At 57.1% G+C, this 19,038-nt stretch overlaps 1 protein-coding gene across 2 annotated transcripts; it reads right to left on the bottom strand.

Annotated features, from left to right (window-relative positions):
- Positions 1-2,814: 2,814 nt before the first annotated feature.
- On the bottom strand, positions 2,815-10,846 carry LOC123351654 (trypsin-3-like). 2 transcript variants are annotated; one of them, XM_044991153.1, is made up of 5 exons: positions 10,697-10,846; positions 8,861-9,014; positions 4,109-4,377; positions 3,716-3,852; positions 2,815-3,065 (listed from the first exon to the last, which is right to left on the bottom strand). In XM_044991153.1, exons 1-5 carry the CDS (start codon positions 10,743-10,745, stop codon positions 2,913-2,915), a joined length of 762 nt encoding a protein of 253 aa, XP_044847088.1. In that variant the 5' UTR covers positions 10,746-10,846; the 3' UTR covers positions 2,815-2,912. The 2 variants fall into 2 exon arrangements, with proteins under 2 accessions (XP_044847088.1, XP_044847087.1); XM_044991152.1 differs by having other exon boundaries at positions 10,685-10,760.
- Between the last annotated feature and the right edge of the window lie 8,192 nt (positions 10,847-19,038).

Raw genomic sequence — 19,038 nt, forward strand, 5'->3', positions numbered from 1 at the left:
ACCCAGCTGCTCCCAGCCTCCCTCACGGCCCCAGCTGGGTCAGGAACCAATGTGGGCCCCGGTGTTGCCTGGCTGCTCCCAGCCTCTCTCTCTCGCGGCCACAGCTGGGCCAGGACCTGGCTCTTTAGAGCGATTCTCCTCTTCCAACTGAGCAATTAGCTGCGCCTTGGTGAGCTGTCCAACGCCCAGCCCTCTCTCTGCACAGCTCTACAAGGTCCTTATTAAGGAGATGCTTATAGGCCATCTCCACGCTGTTCCCAAGTGGTCACGGACTCACAGCTCCCCATGATCCCTTCAGTGCGACAGCCCTTCTCCAGCGGTTAAGCCGTAGGCTCCTCCACCTCCTGGAACCGCACCTCTCTGAGCCCTCACCACGCCCACCTCTCGCTAATCCCCCTTCGTTTTACTGCGCCCCAGTTACTTAATACAGGATGCTCCGTCCCACTCTGCCACCAGTTGTTACGGAGTCACAGGACCAATGCTCTGGAACTGCTCCATATGAAGTCAGTCAGGACTCTGGTTACTCGAGGGGATGGAGAATTTTGCCCTGGCGTATATTCATGATATCTGTGTTTTTAGCCAGACCTGGGAAGACCTTGTGTTCCAGGTTAAACAAATGCTGGACTGGCTCCGGGATGCAGCACTGACTATAAAAGCTGGGAACTGCAAGGTGGGAATGTTATGCTGCATGTAAGTCTTACTGTCCTGTACAAATACTGTGTGTGCCTCAGTTTCCCTGTGTGTTGCACCAATGCCTCGGTGGTGGGAATTGGGTGTGTGACTTTTGCTGAGGCCCTCAGGGCAAGGGGCATGTACCACGTGGGGTCCATAGCAGAGGGGGGCAATGGGGGATGTAGCATATGGGGTCAATAGCAGGGGGGAATAGTGGGGCATGCACCAAGTGAGGGCCATAGAGTGGGAGGGTAGTGAGGGGACATACCAAGCGGGGTCCATGGCAGAGGGAGGCAGTGGGAGCATGTACCAAGCGGGAGCCATAGTGGAGGGGGGCAATCAAGGACGTACCGTATGTGTTCAATAATGGAGGGGGGGAGGCACCTTCTGTGCCTAGCTGAGGAGGCAGGAGTTGCTGGGCAGAGGCTCATGGGAAGGATTCTAGTGGGGCGGGGGCACGTCGAGGCCAGAGTTTTCGCATCTGGTACTTCACAGCCCCAAGCGGCCTCAGACCAGCAGGGCTTTATTACAGGCAGCGGCGCAGCCAGGTTTTAAGTGTAGGGGGAGCAAACCTAAAAAAGGCGCCCTCCCTTGGCTCCTCCTCTGGCCACGCCCCGACTCTTCCTCTGGCCACGCCCCCAGCTCCTCTGGCCACGCCCCCGACTCCTCCCGTATCACCCCCAGATTAACCCCGGGGCCGGCTCAGGACTCCTGCGGGCTTCCCGGGGGTGCGGATACCCCCCCATTCCAGGGAGAGTCTCTCCTGCCCAGCGCGCTCTGCAGGTGTCCCCTGCTGGGCTGTGCCACCCGGCCCCACCCGCGGGGCCCTGTCCCCCCCACCCCAGGCTCCTGCACCGCGCCAGGACCCCCTGTCCAGACAGCACGGCCTGCGCCCCTGCCCTGTGGGCCCAGACCCCCCAGTGCAAGGCACCGGACCCCCGCCGCTCACCTTCCGTCCTGCGCCGCTGCCTGTCCCCGGCCTGCTCCCGGTGCTCAGTGCGCTCCACGTGGGGCTCGCCAGCCAGGCGGCCTTAAAGGCGCAGGGGCCCTTTCACCTCCTCCCACCGCATTAGCAAGGGGCGGGGAGCGCTTGGCCGCCGAGCCCTGAGCCACCGCCGCAGAAGGTGGCTGCGGCGATGTTGGGGCCGTGCTGAGCGTGGGGCGCGATGGCCGAGAAGCCGGCCCCCTCGCTCCTCCGGCCGCGCCTGCCGCCCCCCCATGGCTCCTCCGGCCGTGCTGCCGCCAGCGCCGGCCCGGCAGGCGCTGCTTTTTGAAAACGTGCTGAGGGGAAGCGGCTGCTTCCCCTGCACCCCGCTAGCTACGCTACTGATCACAGGTAATGTTGCTCATGGGCGTGTGTCACTGATTGATATAGCTGGGGGAGGTGTCAGGGTGTTCTGGTTTAGAGCATTTTTAAACAAGTCACTTCACCTTTTGGGGGGCGGAGGATAGCTCGGTGGTTTGAGCATTGGCCTGCTTAAACCCAGGGTTGGGAGTTCAATCCTTGGAGGGGGCCATTTAGGGAACTGGGGTAAAAAAATCTGTCTGGGGATTGGTCCTGCTTTGAGCAGGGGGTTGGACTAGATACCTCCTGAGGTCCCTTCCAGCCCTGATATTCTATGAAACCCAGCAAGAAACGCCACATGCTGGGGGGCAAGGGAGGGTCACACACACACGATGGATACCAGACCCAGTGGTTGGGCACGTGACATTCCCTGCCTGACCCAACCGAGAGCTCAGCCTGTTGGAAAATGAAAGGCCAAGACCCAGTGCAGCCAGGCGGGCGATGCAAAGGGCCTGGGGCATAGCCCTGCACGACATTTCACCCCCAAAGCCCTCCCACTCACAGGGGCCGGGCCCCCACTTTAAGCAACCTTTTGAAGGTGGCCCTCTGACTGTGGGGACGGGTCAGGATCAGAGCCAGCGCCCCCTAGAGGGAAAAGACCCCAGGTCCCATTCCCCACCCCTGTGAGCCAGACAGGCCCCCACCCTGGGGCTGGATCAGAGCCAGCGCCCCCTAGAGGGGAAAGGCCCCAGGCCCCATTCCCCACCCCCTGAGCCAGCCAGTCCCTGCCTGGGGCCGGGGACTATAAACGCTGCTCTAGTCAAGTGGGCTTTGCAGAGCAGCCAGGGCAGGAGAGGTGAGTTCCAGATGATTTATTGCATCTCCGTCGCTCCAGGCTGGGGTCAGTAATTACCCCCTTTGCCCCACCTGGCCCCAGTCCCGGACCCCAGGGCCATCACTTCCCCGCCATGGTCTCCTGGATCCAGGTGAGGTAATTGCAGATGCTGGTGTAGACCCCAGGCTTGTTGGGCTGGGCGCAGGGGTGATCTCCCCAGGAAACCACGCCCTGCAGCTTCCCGTTACAGACCAGGGGGCCGCCGGAGTCGCCCTGCGGAGATGTCACAGAAAAGTCACAGGTCAGCCACGGCATGTGGGGCTACGGAGACGCAGCCAGGCCACACCACAGAGATACAGCCACCCCACACAGAGCCACGGAGACCCAGCCAGACCACGCTGCGCCACGGAGACCCAGCCACACCACGCAGCGCCACGGAGACCCAGCCACACCACGCTGTGGAGATACAGCCACCCCATGCAGAGCCACGGAGACCCAGCCAGGCCACGCAGAGCCACGGAGACCCAGCCACACCACGCTATGGACATATAGCCATGCAAAGTCACAGAGACCCAGCCATGCCACCAGGAGATGCAGCCAAAGTGGCACCATGGAAAGGCAGCCACGCCCCATGGGGCCACAGAGCAGCAGCCGCCCCACGCAGAGCCGCGGTCATGCCACACAGAGCCGCGGAGATGCAGCCACACCGTGCTATAGAGACAGCCATGCCATGCCATGTAGAGCCGTGGAGACACAGCCAGGCCGAGCCACGGAGATGCAGCCACACCATGCTATGGAGCCAGCCCCACCATGCCACAGAGAGCCACAGCACACCATGGAGCCACTGCCATGCCAGTGTCCCCAAACCTCGTTCCCCATCTGCCCCTGCCCATGGGATGGCCCCAGGAGAAGCCCCCCCTCACCTGGCAGGAGTCTTTGCCTCCCTCCAGCACCCCAGCGCAGAGCATGTTCTCAGTCACTTTCTCGGGGTACGCATCCTGGCAGATGGTGTTGGAGACAATAACGACGTCCACACACTGGGGAACATCAGGGTACGTCTCTGGAAGGGAAGGGGTGACAGTTTCCCATGAGGGCTGGCCAAGGCCCTGGGGGAGGGAGGGTAGCATGCCCCTCCATCCCTACCCACGGCCCCCTGGTATCCCAGCCCTGCCACCCCCCAGCTCTGCTGGTGCCCCTCACTCCCAACCCGCAGCCCCTGCTAGCCCACCTTGGGGTCCCCCCACCCATCTCTGCCGCTGCCCCTAACTCCTGACCCACAGCCCCTGCTATCCCACACCAGGACTGGGGTCTGCTACCAGCGGGGCTGGTGGTGGTGCCCCATCCCATCACGGTGCAGCGGGTCCCTTCTGGGGGGCAGCTGTCGGTCAGTGCCAGGGGCTGCACGTAGTCGGTGTAGCTGGCTGGGGGTGACAGGCGGAGCAGCATGACATCATTCTCGTAGTCCCGGCTGCCGTCGCTGGGGGCGCGGAACCCGGGGTGGGGGATGATTTCCTGAGCGGCAGAGAACTGCTCGTTCCCCGAGCTCGTTCCACGGCTGTGCTCCCCCAGGCGCACCTGGATGTGACTAAGGACAGAGACCAGAGAGTCCCGAGCTGCCGGCCAGGCCCAGCCCCTGCAACTCTCACGCCCCAGAGTCCTCCCCAGCCCCCCAATCCCCAGATCCCCAACCCCCAGGCCCCACAGCCCCACAGCCCCCAGCCCTGGAACCCGCAGGCCCCCCATCCCCGCAACCCACAGGCCCCCCTAGCCCCCCAACCCCCAGATCCCCAACCCCCAGGCCCCAGAGTCCTCCCCAGCCCCCCAAGCCCCAGATCCCCAACCCCCAGGCCCTACAGCCCTCCCCAGCCCCCCAACCCCCAGCACCCACAACCCCCAGACCCCATCCCCCCAACACCCAGGCCCTGAAGCCCCCATGACCCCCAAGCCCCAGAGTCCTCCCCAGCCCCCACAACACTCAGCCCCCACAGCCCCGCAGCCCCCAGAGTCCTATCCAGCCCCCTCAACCCCAGAACCCAGAGTCCTCCCCATCCCCCACAACACCCAGCTCCCCCAGACCACCCAGGCCCCACAGCTCCTCCAGGCCTAGGGGTGACCAGGTGTCCAGTTTTCGACTGGAACACCCAGTGGAAAAGGGACCCCCTGGTGGCTCCGGTCAACACCGCAGACTGGGCTGTTAAAAGTCTGGTCAGCGGTGCTGCGGGGCTAAAGCAGGCTAGTCCCTGCCTGTCTCAGCTCTGCGCTGCCCCCCGGAAGCTGCCAGCAGGTCCGGCTCCTAGGCAGAGGGGCCACGGGGCTCCACATGCTACTCCCGCCCCAAGCACCGGCTCCACACTCCCATTGGTTGCAATTCCCAGCCAATGGGAGCTGGGAAGGCGGTGCCTGCGGGTGAGAGCCGCCTGCCGCGTCTCCACCTATGAGCTGGACCTGCAGGCAGCTGCTGAGCCCCCTCCTGCACCCCAAACCCTTCATCCCCAGCCCCACCCCAGAGTCTGTACCCCCAGATGTAGCCCTCACCCCCTCCCACATGCCAACCCCCTGCCCCAGCCCTGTGAAAGTGAGTGAGGGTGGGGGAGAGCAAGCCACAAGGGAGGGGGATTGTAGTGAGTGCGGGGCAGGGCGTCAGGGAAGGGATGGGGCTAGGATGTTTGTTTTTGGGAGATTAGAAAGTTGGCCACACTCCCAGGATCCCCAGCCCCTCACAGCCCCCCACAACCCCCAGGCCTCACAGCCCCACCCAGGCCCCGCAGCCCCCGCAGGCTCCCCTCAGACCCTGCAGCCCCCGGAACCCTCCAGACCCTGCAGCCAACCCCACAGCTCCCCGGACCCTGAAGCTCCCTCAGGCCTTTCAGCTCCCCAAACCCTGCAGCCTCTCTCCAGCCCTGACTCAGCCCCCCACTGACCCCACTGATCCCCCCTTCCCCCCCAGCCCCAAAACTCCCCCTCCAGCTCTCGCTCAGCCCTCGTTCCTCACCCAGATCTTAGTCATCCCTGCATGTCTCAGAGTGAAATACACTCTTGGCTGTTGGGACAGTGACTCCTGCCCCCCAGGGGCTGGCACCCCCAGGCATCAGGCACCAACCCATTGACCGACCTACAAACCAACCAACCGACTGAACTACCCACTGACTGAGCCACCCCCTCCCTGTTCTCTTACCTACCTACCTGCTTACCAAGCAACCTGCCGACTGACCCACCTACCAGCCTCCCTCCCTACCCACCTACCTACCTACCCACCCACCTACCTCCTTACCAACCTACCTACCTACCCACCCACCTACCTCCCTACCCACCTACCTCCTTACCAACCTACCTACCTACCCACCCACCTACCTCCCTACCCTCTTACCTCCCTACCAACCTCCTTCCCTACTCACCTACCTACCTACCCTCTTACCTCCTTACCAAACAACCTTCCGACTGACCCACCTACCAACCTCCCTCCCTACCAACCTCCCTTCCGCCTGACCCACCTACCAACCTCCCTCCCTATTCACCTACCTACCTACCCACCCACCTCCCTACCAATCTACCTTCCGCCTGACCCACCTACCAACCTCCCTCCCTATTCACCTACCTACCTACCCACCCACCTCCCTACCAACCTACCTTCTGCCTGACTCACCTACCAACCTCCTTCCCTACCCACCCACCTCCCTACCAACCTACCTTCCGCCTGACTCACCTACCAACCTCCCTCCCTACCCACCCACCTCCCTACCAACCTACCTTCTGCCTGACTCACCTACCAACCTCCCTCCCTACTCACCTACCTACCTACCAACCAACCTTCCCACTGACCCACCTACCAACATCCCTCCCTACTCACCTACCTACACACTTACCTCCCTCCCTACCCACCCACCTCCCTCCCTACCCTCTTACCTCCCTACCAACCAACCTTCCGCCTGAGCCACCTACCAACCTCCCTCCCTACTCACCTCCCTCCCTCCTTACCAACCAACCTTCCTCCTGACCTACCTACCAACCTTCCTCCCTACTCACCTGTCTCCCTATCCTCTTACCTCCCTACCCACCTACCTTCCAACTGACCCACCTACCAACCTCCCTCCCTACCCTCTTACCTACCTACCTCGCTACCAACCTACCTTCTATCTGTTCTGCACTCTGTACCCATGTGCCCACTTACCTTCTATCTATCTATCTATCTATCTATCTATCTATCTATCTATCTATCTATCTATCTATCTATCTATCCCTGTACACACCTTAAAATCTATGTATCATCTCTCCATCCACATACATACTGTGTATGAGGCTGGTAGAGGGAAGCTGGGTGTCTCTAGGGCTGGCTGTGTATGGGGCTGATAGAGGGATGATGGGTGTTTATGGGGCTGGCTGTGTATGGGGCTGGTAGAGTGATACTGGGTGTCTATGGGGCTGGCTGTGTACGGAGCTGGTAGAGGGATGATGAGTGTCTATGGGGCTGGCTGTATATGGGGCTGGTAGAGGGATGCTGGGTGTCTATGGGGCTGGCTGTGTATGGAGCTGGTAGAGGGATGCTGGGTGTCTATGGGGCTGGCTGTGTATGGGGCTGGTAGAAGGATGCTGGGTGTCTATGGGGCTGGCTGGGTATGGGGCTGGTAAAGGGATGCTGGGTGTCTATGGGACTGGCTGTGTACAGGGCTGGTAGAGAGATGATGGGTCTGTAGGGGGCTGGCTGTGTACGGGGCTGGTAGAGCGATGATGGGTCTGTAGGGGGCTGGCTGTGTACGGGGCTGGTAGAGGGATGATGGGTGTCTATGGGGCTGGCTGTGTATGGGGCTGATAGAGGGATGCTGGGTGTCTATGGGGCTGGCTGTGTATGGGGCTGGTAGAGGGATGCTGGGTGTCTATGGGGCTGGCTGGGTATGGGGCTGGTAAAGGGATGCTGGGTGTCTATGGGGCTGGCTGTGTACGGGGCTGGTAGAGGGATGCTGGGTGTCTATGGGGCTGGCTGTGTACGGGGCTGATAGAGGGATGATGCGTGTCTATGGGGCTGGCTGTGTACGGGGCTGGTAGAGGGATGCTGGGTGTCTATGGGGCTGGCTGTGTACGGGGCTGGTAGAGGGATGCTGGGTGTCTATGGGGCTGGTAGAGGGATGCTGGGTGTCTATGGGGCTGGCTGTGTATGGGGCTGATAGAGGGATGCTGGGTGTCTATGGAGCTGGCTGGCTGTGTACGGGGCTGGTAGAGGGATGCTGGGTGTCTATGGGGCTGGCTGTGTACGGGGCTGGTAGAAGGATGCTGGGTGTCTATGGGGCTGGCTGTGTACGGGGCTGGTAGAAGGATGCTGGGTGTCTATGGGGCTGGCTGTGTATGGGGCTGGTGGAGGGATGCTGGGTGTCTATGGGGCTGGCTGTGTATGGGGCTGGTAGAGGTATGCTGGGTGTCTATGGGGCTGGCTGTGTACGGGGCTGGTAGAGGGATGCTGGGTGTCTATGGGGCTGGTAGAGGGATGCTGGGTGTCTATGGGGCTGGCTGTGTACGGGGCTGGTAGAGGGATGCTGGGTGTCTATGGGGCTGGCTGTGTATGGGGCTGGTAGAGGGATGCTGGGTGTCTATGGAGCTGGCTGGCTGTGTATGGGGCTGGTAGAGGGATGCTGGGTGTCTATGGGGCTGGCTGTGTACGGGGCTGGTGGAGGGATGCTGGGTGTCTATGGGGCTGGCTGTGTACGGGGCTGGTGGAGGGATGCTGGGTGTCTATGGGGCTGGCTGTGTATGGGGCTGGTGGAGGGATGCTGGGTGTCTATGGGGCTGGCTGTGTATGGGGCTGGTAGAGGGATGCTGGGTGTCTATGGGGCTGGCTGTGTATGGGGATGGGTAGCCAGCTCTCCTGCGTCCGTTGGGGTGTCCCTGTAGCCCCAGGAGCACTGTGCTGGGATGTGGGTTCAATCCCAGATGGGAAGCTGCATGGAGAATTGGTGGGTACATTGGGGTGTCCTGAGCTGCGCCTCTGCGCAAAGCAGCTCCCCACACCTGCCCACCCAGGCCCCGCTCCCTTGGCCCCGCCTCCTTCCCCCACCCCCACCCCCTGCCTTGCCCCCCACCTCTGCTGGCAGTGGGCGGCAGTGAGAACCCAGTTTTGGTTCAGCAGGGTGCCGGAGCAGTAGTGTTGGTCAAAGTAGTAGAGGAGAACCAGCCACGGGTGCCCCGACTCCGGGCACTCAGTGCCCCCAATGATCCGATCTTCTCGTGGAGAGGCTGCAGGGTGGGAGGGGCAGAGATCAGTGGGGGGTGGGGATGGCAACGGAGCTATGGCCCATTGACCCCAGCTGGGGTCTGGCCCCATTGATCCCAATGGAGCTACGGCCCATTGACCCCAGCTGGGGTCTGGCCCCATTGACCCCAATGGAGCTACGGCCGATTCACGTTACACAAAAGAGATACTCATGTACGAACTCAAAAGCAGGGACATACACACTGTGTGGCACACACAAACACAACACGGACACAGTGCACTCTCCCTCCCCCAGCCCTATCAGATCTACTCACCTCGGTGGGAATACACAGACACAGGGGATATCACACACACACACACACACACACACACACAACCACCCGTACAGCAGTGACACACATCTACATGTGGACAGATGCAACACCCATACACACGGGTACGAACACACATACAGCACCGCACACCCATTAGCACACACTCGGATGCAGGCCCCCTGCTCCTATGTATGTGCTCATTTAAACCCACACAAACATATGCTCACCCCAGCAGTACACACACACACATACACGCGCGCGAGCTGGCACATTCCCCCTATACCTGCTCCTCAATACGGACACCTATGTAAACACACAGGCGTGCTTACACACAGACACACAGATTGAAAACACACAGTTACACAAACACATACACACACAGCATTACTCACACATATGCAACACACACTATATAAACACACCCACCCACCCTTTACAGAGAAAGGACACATGCACCTTGCACAGCTCACCCATGCACACAAAACATGCACACACAGACCAGCATGACACACCAATATGCACACTCATATGCACACACACAACACGTGCATGCACACACATGACACCTCCCACAACTCTGCACACACACAGTCATATGCACACATACGTGCACACACACACACACACACACACATGTGTACACACATGTACTCACATACACACACTCACACATACATACATGTGTACACACATGTACTCACACGTACACACACAAAAACAACAAGGAGTTTGGTGGCACCGTAAAGACTAACAGATTTATTTGGGCATAAGTTTTCGTGGGTAAAAAACCCACTTCCTCAGACTCCAGGCATCTGAAGAAGTGGGTTTTTTACCCACAAAAGCTTATGCCCAAATAAATCTGTAAGTCTTTACGGTGCCACCGGACTCCTTGTTGTTTTTGTGGATACAGACTAACACGGCTACCCCCGGATACTGTACAGCCACACACACACGCACACACACATACATGCGTACACACACATACTCACACACACTCACTTGCACACATACATGCATACACATGTACTCACACACACATGCACACACACATACATGCGTACACACACATACTCACACATACTCACATGCACACATACATGCATACACATGTACTCACACACACACACGCACACATACATGCATACACACACGTACTCACACACACTCACTTGCACACATACATGCGTACACATGTACTCACACACGCACGCACACATACATGTGTACACACACGTACTCACACACACTCACATGCACACACACACGTACACACACATACATACATGCGTACACACACGTACTCACACACACTCACATGCACACACACACGTACACACACATACATACATGCGTACACACACGTACTCACACATGCTCACCCAGGCCCTCACCGGCAGGCAGCAGCAGGAGCAGCAGCAGCGCGAAGCCGGCCCGCTCCATGGTGTTCAGGGCAGCAGATGCTCAGGCTTGGACTTTCCCATGCACTTACAGCTGGGGCTGGGGCCGGTGGTCAATGATTAATGGGTCATGAGGAAACAGCCACCTTCCCCGGCCGCCCCGGCTTGTTTGGACACCGCAAAGGTCACGCGGCAGGTGGCAAATTCTCACCCCCCTCCCCAGCCCTCCCGCTGGGCACCCCTCGGAGGAAGTGCGCAGCCACCGCTCTGAAGCTCACCTGGGCAGCACCTGCTCAGCCCATCCTCCCAACCAGCTCCTGAGCCAGCCAGTCCCCTGCCCAGAAGCTGGATTGGAGCCAGCGCCCCCTAGAGGGGAAAGGCCCCGTGTCCCATTCCCCACCCCCCTGAGCCAGCCAGTCCCCTGCCCAGAAGCTGGATCAGAGCCGGGCCCCCCCGGCGCTGTGTACTTACGAAGCAGCGCCCACTTCTCAGAAGCCACGTCACTGCGCAGCTATTCCGGAGCAGCTGGTCCCAGGGCTCCTTTGTCAACATGGCCAAGGTCCTTCACATTCCTCCTGCCTGGCACGGGGAGCCCCGTCCCGGGCACCGCAGGAGAGGCAGCCCAGTCCCTCCTCCAGGCCTCTCCACGGCTTGGCGGTGGGTGGGGAGCTGTGTCTGCTGGACTCTGCCATGTGGCCCCCATTCCATGGAGCCATATATTGGGTTGGGGGGGAACCAGGACTCCTGGGTTCTCTCCCCAATTCTGGGAGGGGAGTGGGGTCTAGCGGTTGGAGTAGTGGGGGCTGGGAGTCAGGACTCCTGGGTTCTATCCCGGGTTCCGTCCTTCTGGGTGAGCTTTGGCAAGTCATTTCTGCCGCCCCTTGCCTCAGTTTCCCCCTCAGTCACATCCCATTCTTTTCTAAAGTGCTCTGAGCTTTGCAGAGGGCCAGCGCTCTATCAGCCCTGGGTATTATTACTGTAACACTACTTCAATGAGCTGGAGCCCGGCCTACCGGGTTCTAGACTTCGACAGATTCCACCCAGGGACATGGCGCTCCTAACCCTACAGAGGGCAGGGGCAGGGACAGAACCTAGGAAATCACACCTAGGAAGCATGGTCCAGTGGTTAGAGCACTTCTCTGCTGCTCAGTTTCCAGCTCTGCCCCCGAGGGATAGTGGACAAGTGTCTGAGCCTGCATTGCCTAGCTGTGAAATGGGCGCAGATTGAGATATTGCCGTAATGGGAGCTCAGTAGGTACCTCAGAGAGGCGGCCTGCGTTGCCGGCAGGGGGGATTGAACCTGCGGCCTCTCAATCGAAGACCATGAATCAGGCTACGATTTAGTCACTTTCAGCGACCGCCGTGACCTCAGCCAGCGGCTGTCGGGAGCTCTGGCGGCCCCTGGAGCTCCAAACCGTTGTAGGCGATGTGGGTACCCTGCAGTTCCTGGCTACCACGGGCACTGGGGGGACCCCTGGAGCTCCAACACCCAACCCGTGGGGGGTCCCTGCAGCTACCCCAATGCAGGCAGTGTGGGGACCCACAGATCCCCCTTTTGTCACAGATATTTTTCGTAAAATATTTGTCACGGGCTTCCGTGACTTTTTCTTTATTGCCCGTGACCTGGCCGCGATTTTTACGAAAAATATCCGTGGCAAAATCTTAGCCATAACCAGGGGCCTGTGTTTGCTAGTGAAGTGTCTACTCCTGCATGTCTCCCAGCTGCCACTAGGAGGAGACAGAGTGCCACGGTGTGTCCCAGACCAGGGCTCTAACCCACTAATGCCATGCACAGGTGGGGATAGAACCCAGGCGTCCTGCCTCCCAGCCCTCACCCCCACTCATCTAACCACTAGGCTCCAGTCCCTCCAGACATGGGGATAGAACCCAGGAGTCCTGGCTCCCAGCCCCCCACCCCCTGGCTCTAACCACTAGACCCCACTCCCTCCCAGAGCTGGGGATGGGACCCAGGAGTCCTGCTGTGATGAAAACAGGAGCCGTCTGTGCTATTTTTATGCACTCTCTGGATGACTTTGTGCCCATCCCCTTGGCGTCGTGGCCTGTTGGGGGAGAGGGGGGATAATTGATAGGCTCCCTAGGACATGGGAGATCAGGATCAATTTCGAGGAGCCCCCCTCCCATCAGGGTTCCCCCTCTGGCCACCATGCCCCTTTTGGCGCTGGGGGCTAGTCACTGAGGGGATGTCTGCATTGCGACCACAGCCCCGCGGCTGGCCTGGGGCAGCCAGATCGGGCTCCCGGGCCTCGGCCTGCCAGGGGATGACGTTGCAGTGCGGACATGCGGGATTTGGGATGCAACACGGGCCCTGGGACCCCCCTTCCCCCTCCCGAGGGGGTCTCTGATCCTCGAGCCTGACTGTCCAGGCTGCAAATTCATAGTCCCCCAGCCCGAGCCCTGCACCCCCCGAGTCTGCTGTGGGGCTGGCATTGCAGCGCAGACGTCCCCTAGCCCCCCATGCTGCCCCCCCACCTCGGGGCTCCAGGCGATGGGTTGCAGGTGCCTACCGCTAGCTCTGGGAGTGCTCGCGGGGGGCACGCTAACGGGGCAGAGCTAGAGAAAGAGAGCGGGGCATGGCTCAGTGGAGCCCTGGCGCCGGCCGGGTTGAATTCTGCTTCCCCGTTCCTCTCGCCTGCTAAGGCCCAGGCGTTCAGCTGCTGCAGGCCAGGGGACGAAGTGATTGTTCCCTTGCTGGGAAAAGGCTGCATGGGGGTCGTTGCCAATTCCTACTCGGAGCCTTGCACCCTGGAGGGGTCAGGGCAAGCTTCTGCCCGAGGCTGGCGTGGTGGGGAGCCCTGGAGGAAGGAGGGGAGGGCTGGAGCCCAGTTTAGGAGCTGTGGAGGCCATGGGGCCTGCCCCATGGGAGCTGTGTGGGACCCTGGTAGGCTGAAGGGGCAGAGACCAGATCCTGTGAATGTGAGATGCCTGTCTCCCAGTCCTCCCCACTCTAACCACTAGACCCCCCCTCCCCGAGCCAGGGCTTGAACCCTGGAGTCCCAGCTCTAACCACTAGATCCCTCTCCCCTTGGATAGAACCAGGAGTCCTAGCTCCCAGCCCCCCCCCCCGCTCTAACCACTAGACCCCCCCGCCCCAAGCCAGGGTTTGAACCCAGGAGTCCTGGCTCCCAGCCCTCCCTGCTCTAACTACTAGACCTCACTCCCCTCCCAGAGCTGGGGATGGCACCCATGTATTCTGCTCCCCAGGCTGGGTATGACTGTGACAGCCACCACCCCCATCCGGGTAGGGACCTGTACACGGTGGGTAAAGGCCTCCCCAGGCGACTCTGTTGTGGGGCAGCACACGACACTCCACGCCTCCACTCGTGACTTTGCTGCCAGCAGCCGCCCTGGCTGGCTGAGCCTGTTTGCAACACCTCGGCCCCACTTGCCCCACGCCGGGGGAGGGATTGCTCCCCGATTCTTGGAGGCTGTGACCTCGCTTGCAACACGGCCAAGTCGCCGAGCCCAGCTGACTCACCCCGAGAGCCGCCTGTCTGCTGGCATCCACCCCGGGCCTGGCCCCTTCTCGGCCCCACTTCCCCATCCCACACAGGCAAAGGGCTGGGCACTATTGGGTAGGGGCCACTAGAGCCTGGCACCCAATTTACCAGCACCCCATCGTACAGAGCGCTGTACATTATTAGGTGTATTACGGTAGCATGCAGGAACCCCTGTCATGGACTGAGACACCCCCCCCATTGTGCTCGGAGCTGTATGTTATCATTGCTCTTTATTAGCCATATTACAGTAGTGTCTAGGTGCCCCAGTCATGGACCGGCACCCGTGGTAGGCTCTGTACATTATTAGGTGTATTACGGTAGTGCGGGAGCCCCAGGTATGGACCAAGGCCCCATTTACGTTCAGTGCTGTACATTATCATTCCTCTTTATTAGATGTATTACGGTAGTGCCTAGGCACCCCAGTCATGGCTCAGGACCCTGTTGTGCTTGGGGCTGTGCATTATTAGGTATATTATGGTAGTGCCTAGGCACCCCAGTCATGGACCAGCACCCCATTGTGCTAGGTGCTGCGCATTAGTAGGTGTATTACGGCAGTGCGGGAGCCCCACTTATGAACCAAGAGCTCATTGTGGTCAGAGCTGTTTGCTATTATTGCTCTTTATTAGGTGTATTATGGTAGTGCCTAGGAGCCCCAGGCCAGAACCCTGTTGTGCCAGGAGCTGTACAAACACAAAATAAAACAACAGTCCCGGCCCTCCAAGTTTACAGGCTGAGTTCTTTGAAAAATCAGACCACATAGCCCCACCCCCCATGCCCAGGACCCCCGCCCCTGGAGGTGTAGGACTGCAGGAGAATCTTGAATTTCCTTTGTTAAAAAATGAGATTCTAGCCCTTGTGACTGGGGAGTAAAGCTCAGAAAAACCTCCTAAGTGTGTCCTGTGCTGCCTGAGTCTGCCCAGAGCCTGAGCCCATCGCTGAGAGAGGGGGCAGATGCCGCGAGTGTGACCACACAACGACGCTGCCTGAGTCTGCAGAGAGCCTGAGCCCGTCGCTGGGGGAGAGAGAAGCTACTGTGACAGACCCAGACCAGTGAGGTACAGGAGTCTGGTCGAGGGCAAATATACTGGTCACTGGATGAGTAGGTTTCTGTTCTCTGAGTGACCAGAGCAGGGGCTGCACTAGAGGAATCAGGAACCTGCTAGAACCAGTTAAGACAGACAGGCTGATTAGATCACCTGCAGCCAATCAAGGCAGGGTAATCAGGGCACCTGCGTTTAAAAAGGAGCTCACTTGTTTGTGGTGTGTGTCAGGAGCTGGGAGTAAGAGGTGCAAGGAGCTGAGAGTGAGGGTGTGCTGCTGCTGGAGGACTAAGGAGTACAAGTGTTATCAAACACCAGGAGGAAAGGAGGATAAAGAAGGTGTTTGGAGGAGGCCAGGGGGAAGTAGCCCAAGGAGTTGTAGCTGTCATGCAGCTGGTACACTATAGACAGCTACAATCCACAGGGCCCTGGGTTGGAACCCGGAGTAGAGGGTGGGCCCAGGTTCCCCCCAAACCTCCCAACTCCTGATCAGACACAGGAGGAGTTGACCCGGACTGTGGGTTCCACCAGAGGGGAAGATCACTGAGGTGAGCAAATCTGCCAATAAGCGCAGGGCCCACCAAGGTAGAGGAGGAACTTTGTCACACTACCTTGAGCTGAAAAGTAAAGAAAGCTTCTGACCATCACGGTGGGGTGTGGGGGACGGGAGGGGCAGCAGGAAAATGTGGTGCTTAGAGTCTCTGAAACCAGAAGGTGAATAAACCCAACCCAGGTGTGATGACTTCTTAATAACATCTCAGGATTTTTAGAGCCACTCTTGTGATTTTTGCTTGGCCCATTTTGGGGATTTTCAACCTGCAGACCTGATGACAGAGCAGCGGAGGCATCTCTCCTCTTTCTGTAGGGGGGTGTTGGAATCAGGGCACCTGGGGTCAAGCCCCAGCTCTGCCACAGATGCAAGTCAGCTCCTTGATGCCTCAGTTTCCCCATCTGTTTAAAAAAAAAGGAGGAGGAGGCTAATCCAACCCTTCTTCAAAAAGTGGGGAGGTTGTGAGGCTGCTCTACAGTAAGGGGTGGGGGGGAACTTGAGAGGTGGGCTCTGGGGAGGCAGAATTTGGGTGTCCAAGCCCCTCTCAGGTGGCATTTGTTTGCTTAGACACTGCGGGGGTTGCTGAGACTCCATTGCCTCTGACCCTGAGCCACTGATGAGACACACTGGTCGGGACTGGCTTCCTAGAGATATCCCTGGAAAGTCACAAAAGGTTCAGCCCAGACAGCCATTGGACAAAAGATGAATAAGCCACATTATAGCCAACCCAATTACTGACACAGTGTTATTAGTGTTACTGCAGCAGGGCCATAGCAACAAAGAACGTGGCCCCCTCCGAACATATGTCCAGGGCCTCTTACAATGCAGAAACTGGAATGCGGTATTTATTTTATACAATATACAGGGTTCATATTATGTATACATAGGCCTACAGTGTACATGTATTCCGTATTTACGCAAAGCACTTCTTTCAAGCCTTGTTCTCCGCAAATTGGTTAATCAATGCGTCATAGTCCAGAGATCTGGCAATCTTGTTTTCGATTGAGATAACTGCAAGCGCAGAAAGCCTGTCATCTGTCATGGTTGAGCGCAGGATATTCTTGATCAGTTTCATTCTGCTGAAGCTCCTTTCAGCACCGGCGACAGTAACTGGTGTGGTCAGAAGAATTCTGATGCAAATGCAAAGATTCAGATATATCCCCTGAAGGCTGTTCTTGTATATGTACGTTAAAAAATTGTTTGCCGTGACAAGTCCTCTCTCTTTCTCGATGACATAAATAAAACGATTCAATTCCATTATGAGTTTGTTGGCATCAATGTCTCCCATTTTTCTTTCAAAATTTTTGCTGTGATTCTCCAGTTCATTTTCTCTGTGACACTGCTTCAGGCTGTTAGCGTTGTACAGAAATCTAAACAACTTATACCACTCCACGAGTTGGTCAAATCGCGATGAAACAGAAGAGAACAAGAAAGAACTGTGATTTGAATTTTTCTTCGGCAGAAAGATGACTCGAATCATCAGCACATTCATAATCAAACATTCTCTTCTTACGTCGCACCCTGGTTTCTGGAAACACCTGCTCAATACCCATATGCTCTGCTATTTCACGTGCATTTGTGACCACAGAGTTATATCCTGTATTTCGATAGTCTTCCAAAAACTTCATTGTAGCACCGACTTCTGCCTGCAGTACATCAATTGACACATCTGGTGACTGAATTAATTTGTTGTTTTTATTGACGTGAAATAGTATATCGTACCCACGTGTACACGGTCAGAACAAAAGGCCACGTAGTAACATGGTCTAAAAGCGCACCGGCTTCTGTTGCTGTATTGCCATCTTTCTTTTCAAGCGCATATTCTCGCAAAGATGACAAAGCATTGCACAATTCTTCAAGGTGATAACGCAATGGGTTCACAGCATCAATTCTCAACTCCCAACGAGTGTCCGATAACCCTTTAACAGATATTGGCTTATGTTCTTGAAGTATATCCCAACGTGAAGGTGACGAAGAAAAGATAACGTATATTCTGTTAATCAGACCGAAAAAGTCAACGCCATATTTCGATGACTTTGCCACATCTGAGATCACAAGATTCCAAGTGTGAGCTCCACATGGTACATACAAGGCATGGTCATTTATTTCTAGCATGCGGGCTTGTACTCCTTTATTCTTTCCTCTCATATTTGTGCCGTTATCATAAGCTTGGCCTCTCATGTCAGCAATGTCTATTCCTAAGTTGTTTGCCTTTTCAAGAAACGCTTCCAATAAGCCCTCGCCAGTTGTATCATGAACATTAAGAAAACCAACAAATGCTTCACAAATATTGACACCGTCTTCACCGTTGCATTCAACAAACCGTAACACCACAGACATCTGTTCTTCATGTGACACGTCGGGAGTACAGTCCAAAATAACTGAATAATATTTTGCTTTTTTAAGCTGCGCTATGTTGGCCTCTTGAATGTTACTGGCAACAAATTGAATCAGCTCGTTTTGGATCTGTAGACTGAGGTACCGAACATGTGTCTCTGCCTTCTTAATCCTCTGTAAAAGTTCGCTGAGGACAGTATCATACTTTGCAAGCAATTCAAACAGTCCCAAAAAGTTGCCATTCGAAGGATCGCTGAGCTTTTCATTACTTCCTCGAAATGCCAAGTTTCTTCCGGACAAGAAAATAACGACATCAACCATGCGTTTGACAACATTTTTCCAGAAAGTTCTTTCTTTCAGAAAAGCCTGCAATTCGAGTTGGTCAATAGATGTACGGTTTACTATTCCTGACCGAAGGTCAAACCATTTCACCATACAGTCTTGATGACCTTTGCCTGTTTCATGCTGCTGAAGTCTTTTTGACAGTGCTTTCCAAGCAGATGTTCCACGACGTAGCGGTATGTCGCCAGTGCCAAATAATTTACAACAAAAACAAAAAATGGCATCTTTATGAACTGAGTACATTAACCATGAACGTCTTATTTTCTCGCCATTTGCCATGGTTCGATAGAAATGAGTACTTGTGAACCTCCGTCTTTCCTCGTTAAATGGAAATTTGTAACTTTCATTCTGCTGCGGTGGGCCACGTGCAACAATGTCACACACTTTCCTGTCCGATATTATAGACGGCCAACCGCCTGGATCATCAGTCAGTGGTTCAGATTCAGATACTTCTTTCCCGGCAGCAGCTGGAATATCTGTCACAGTTTGTTTGGTAGAACAACTGGCTTCACCTTCGACCTCACTTGAAGCACTTCTGGATATGATTCG

The sequence above is a fragment of the Mauremys mutica genome, chromosome 17, assembly GCF_020497125.1.
Source record: "Mauremys mutica isolate MM-2020 ecotype Southern chromosome 17, ASM2049712v1, whole genome shotgun sequence".
Lineage (NCBI taxonomy): Eukaryota > Metazoa > Chordata > Testudines > Geoemydidae > Mauremys > Mauremys mutica.

Bases quoted from the DNA above. Each gene is read 5' to 3' on its own strand.
- LOC123351654 (XM_044991152.1), bottom strand. From the start codon at position 10,745: ATGGAGCGGGCCGGCTTCGCGCTGCTGCTGCTCCTGCTGCTGCCTGCC. The intron at 4,378-8,860 runs GTGGGGGGCAAG...CTCTGTCCTTAG, and splicing joins GCCGCCCACTGCCAGCAGAG to TCACATCCAGGTGCGCCTGG. The intron at 3,066-3,715 runs GTGAGGGGGGGC...ACATCTCCGCAG, and splicing joins GAGGCAAAGACTCCTGCCAG to GGCGACTCCGGCGGCCCCCT.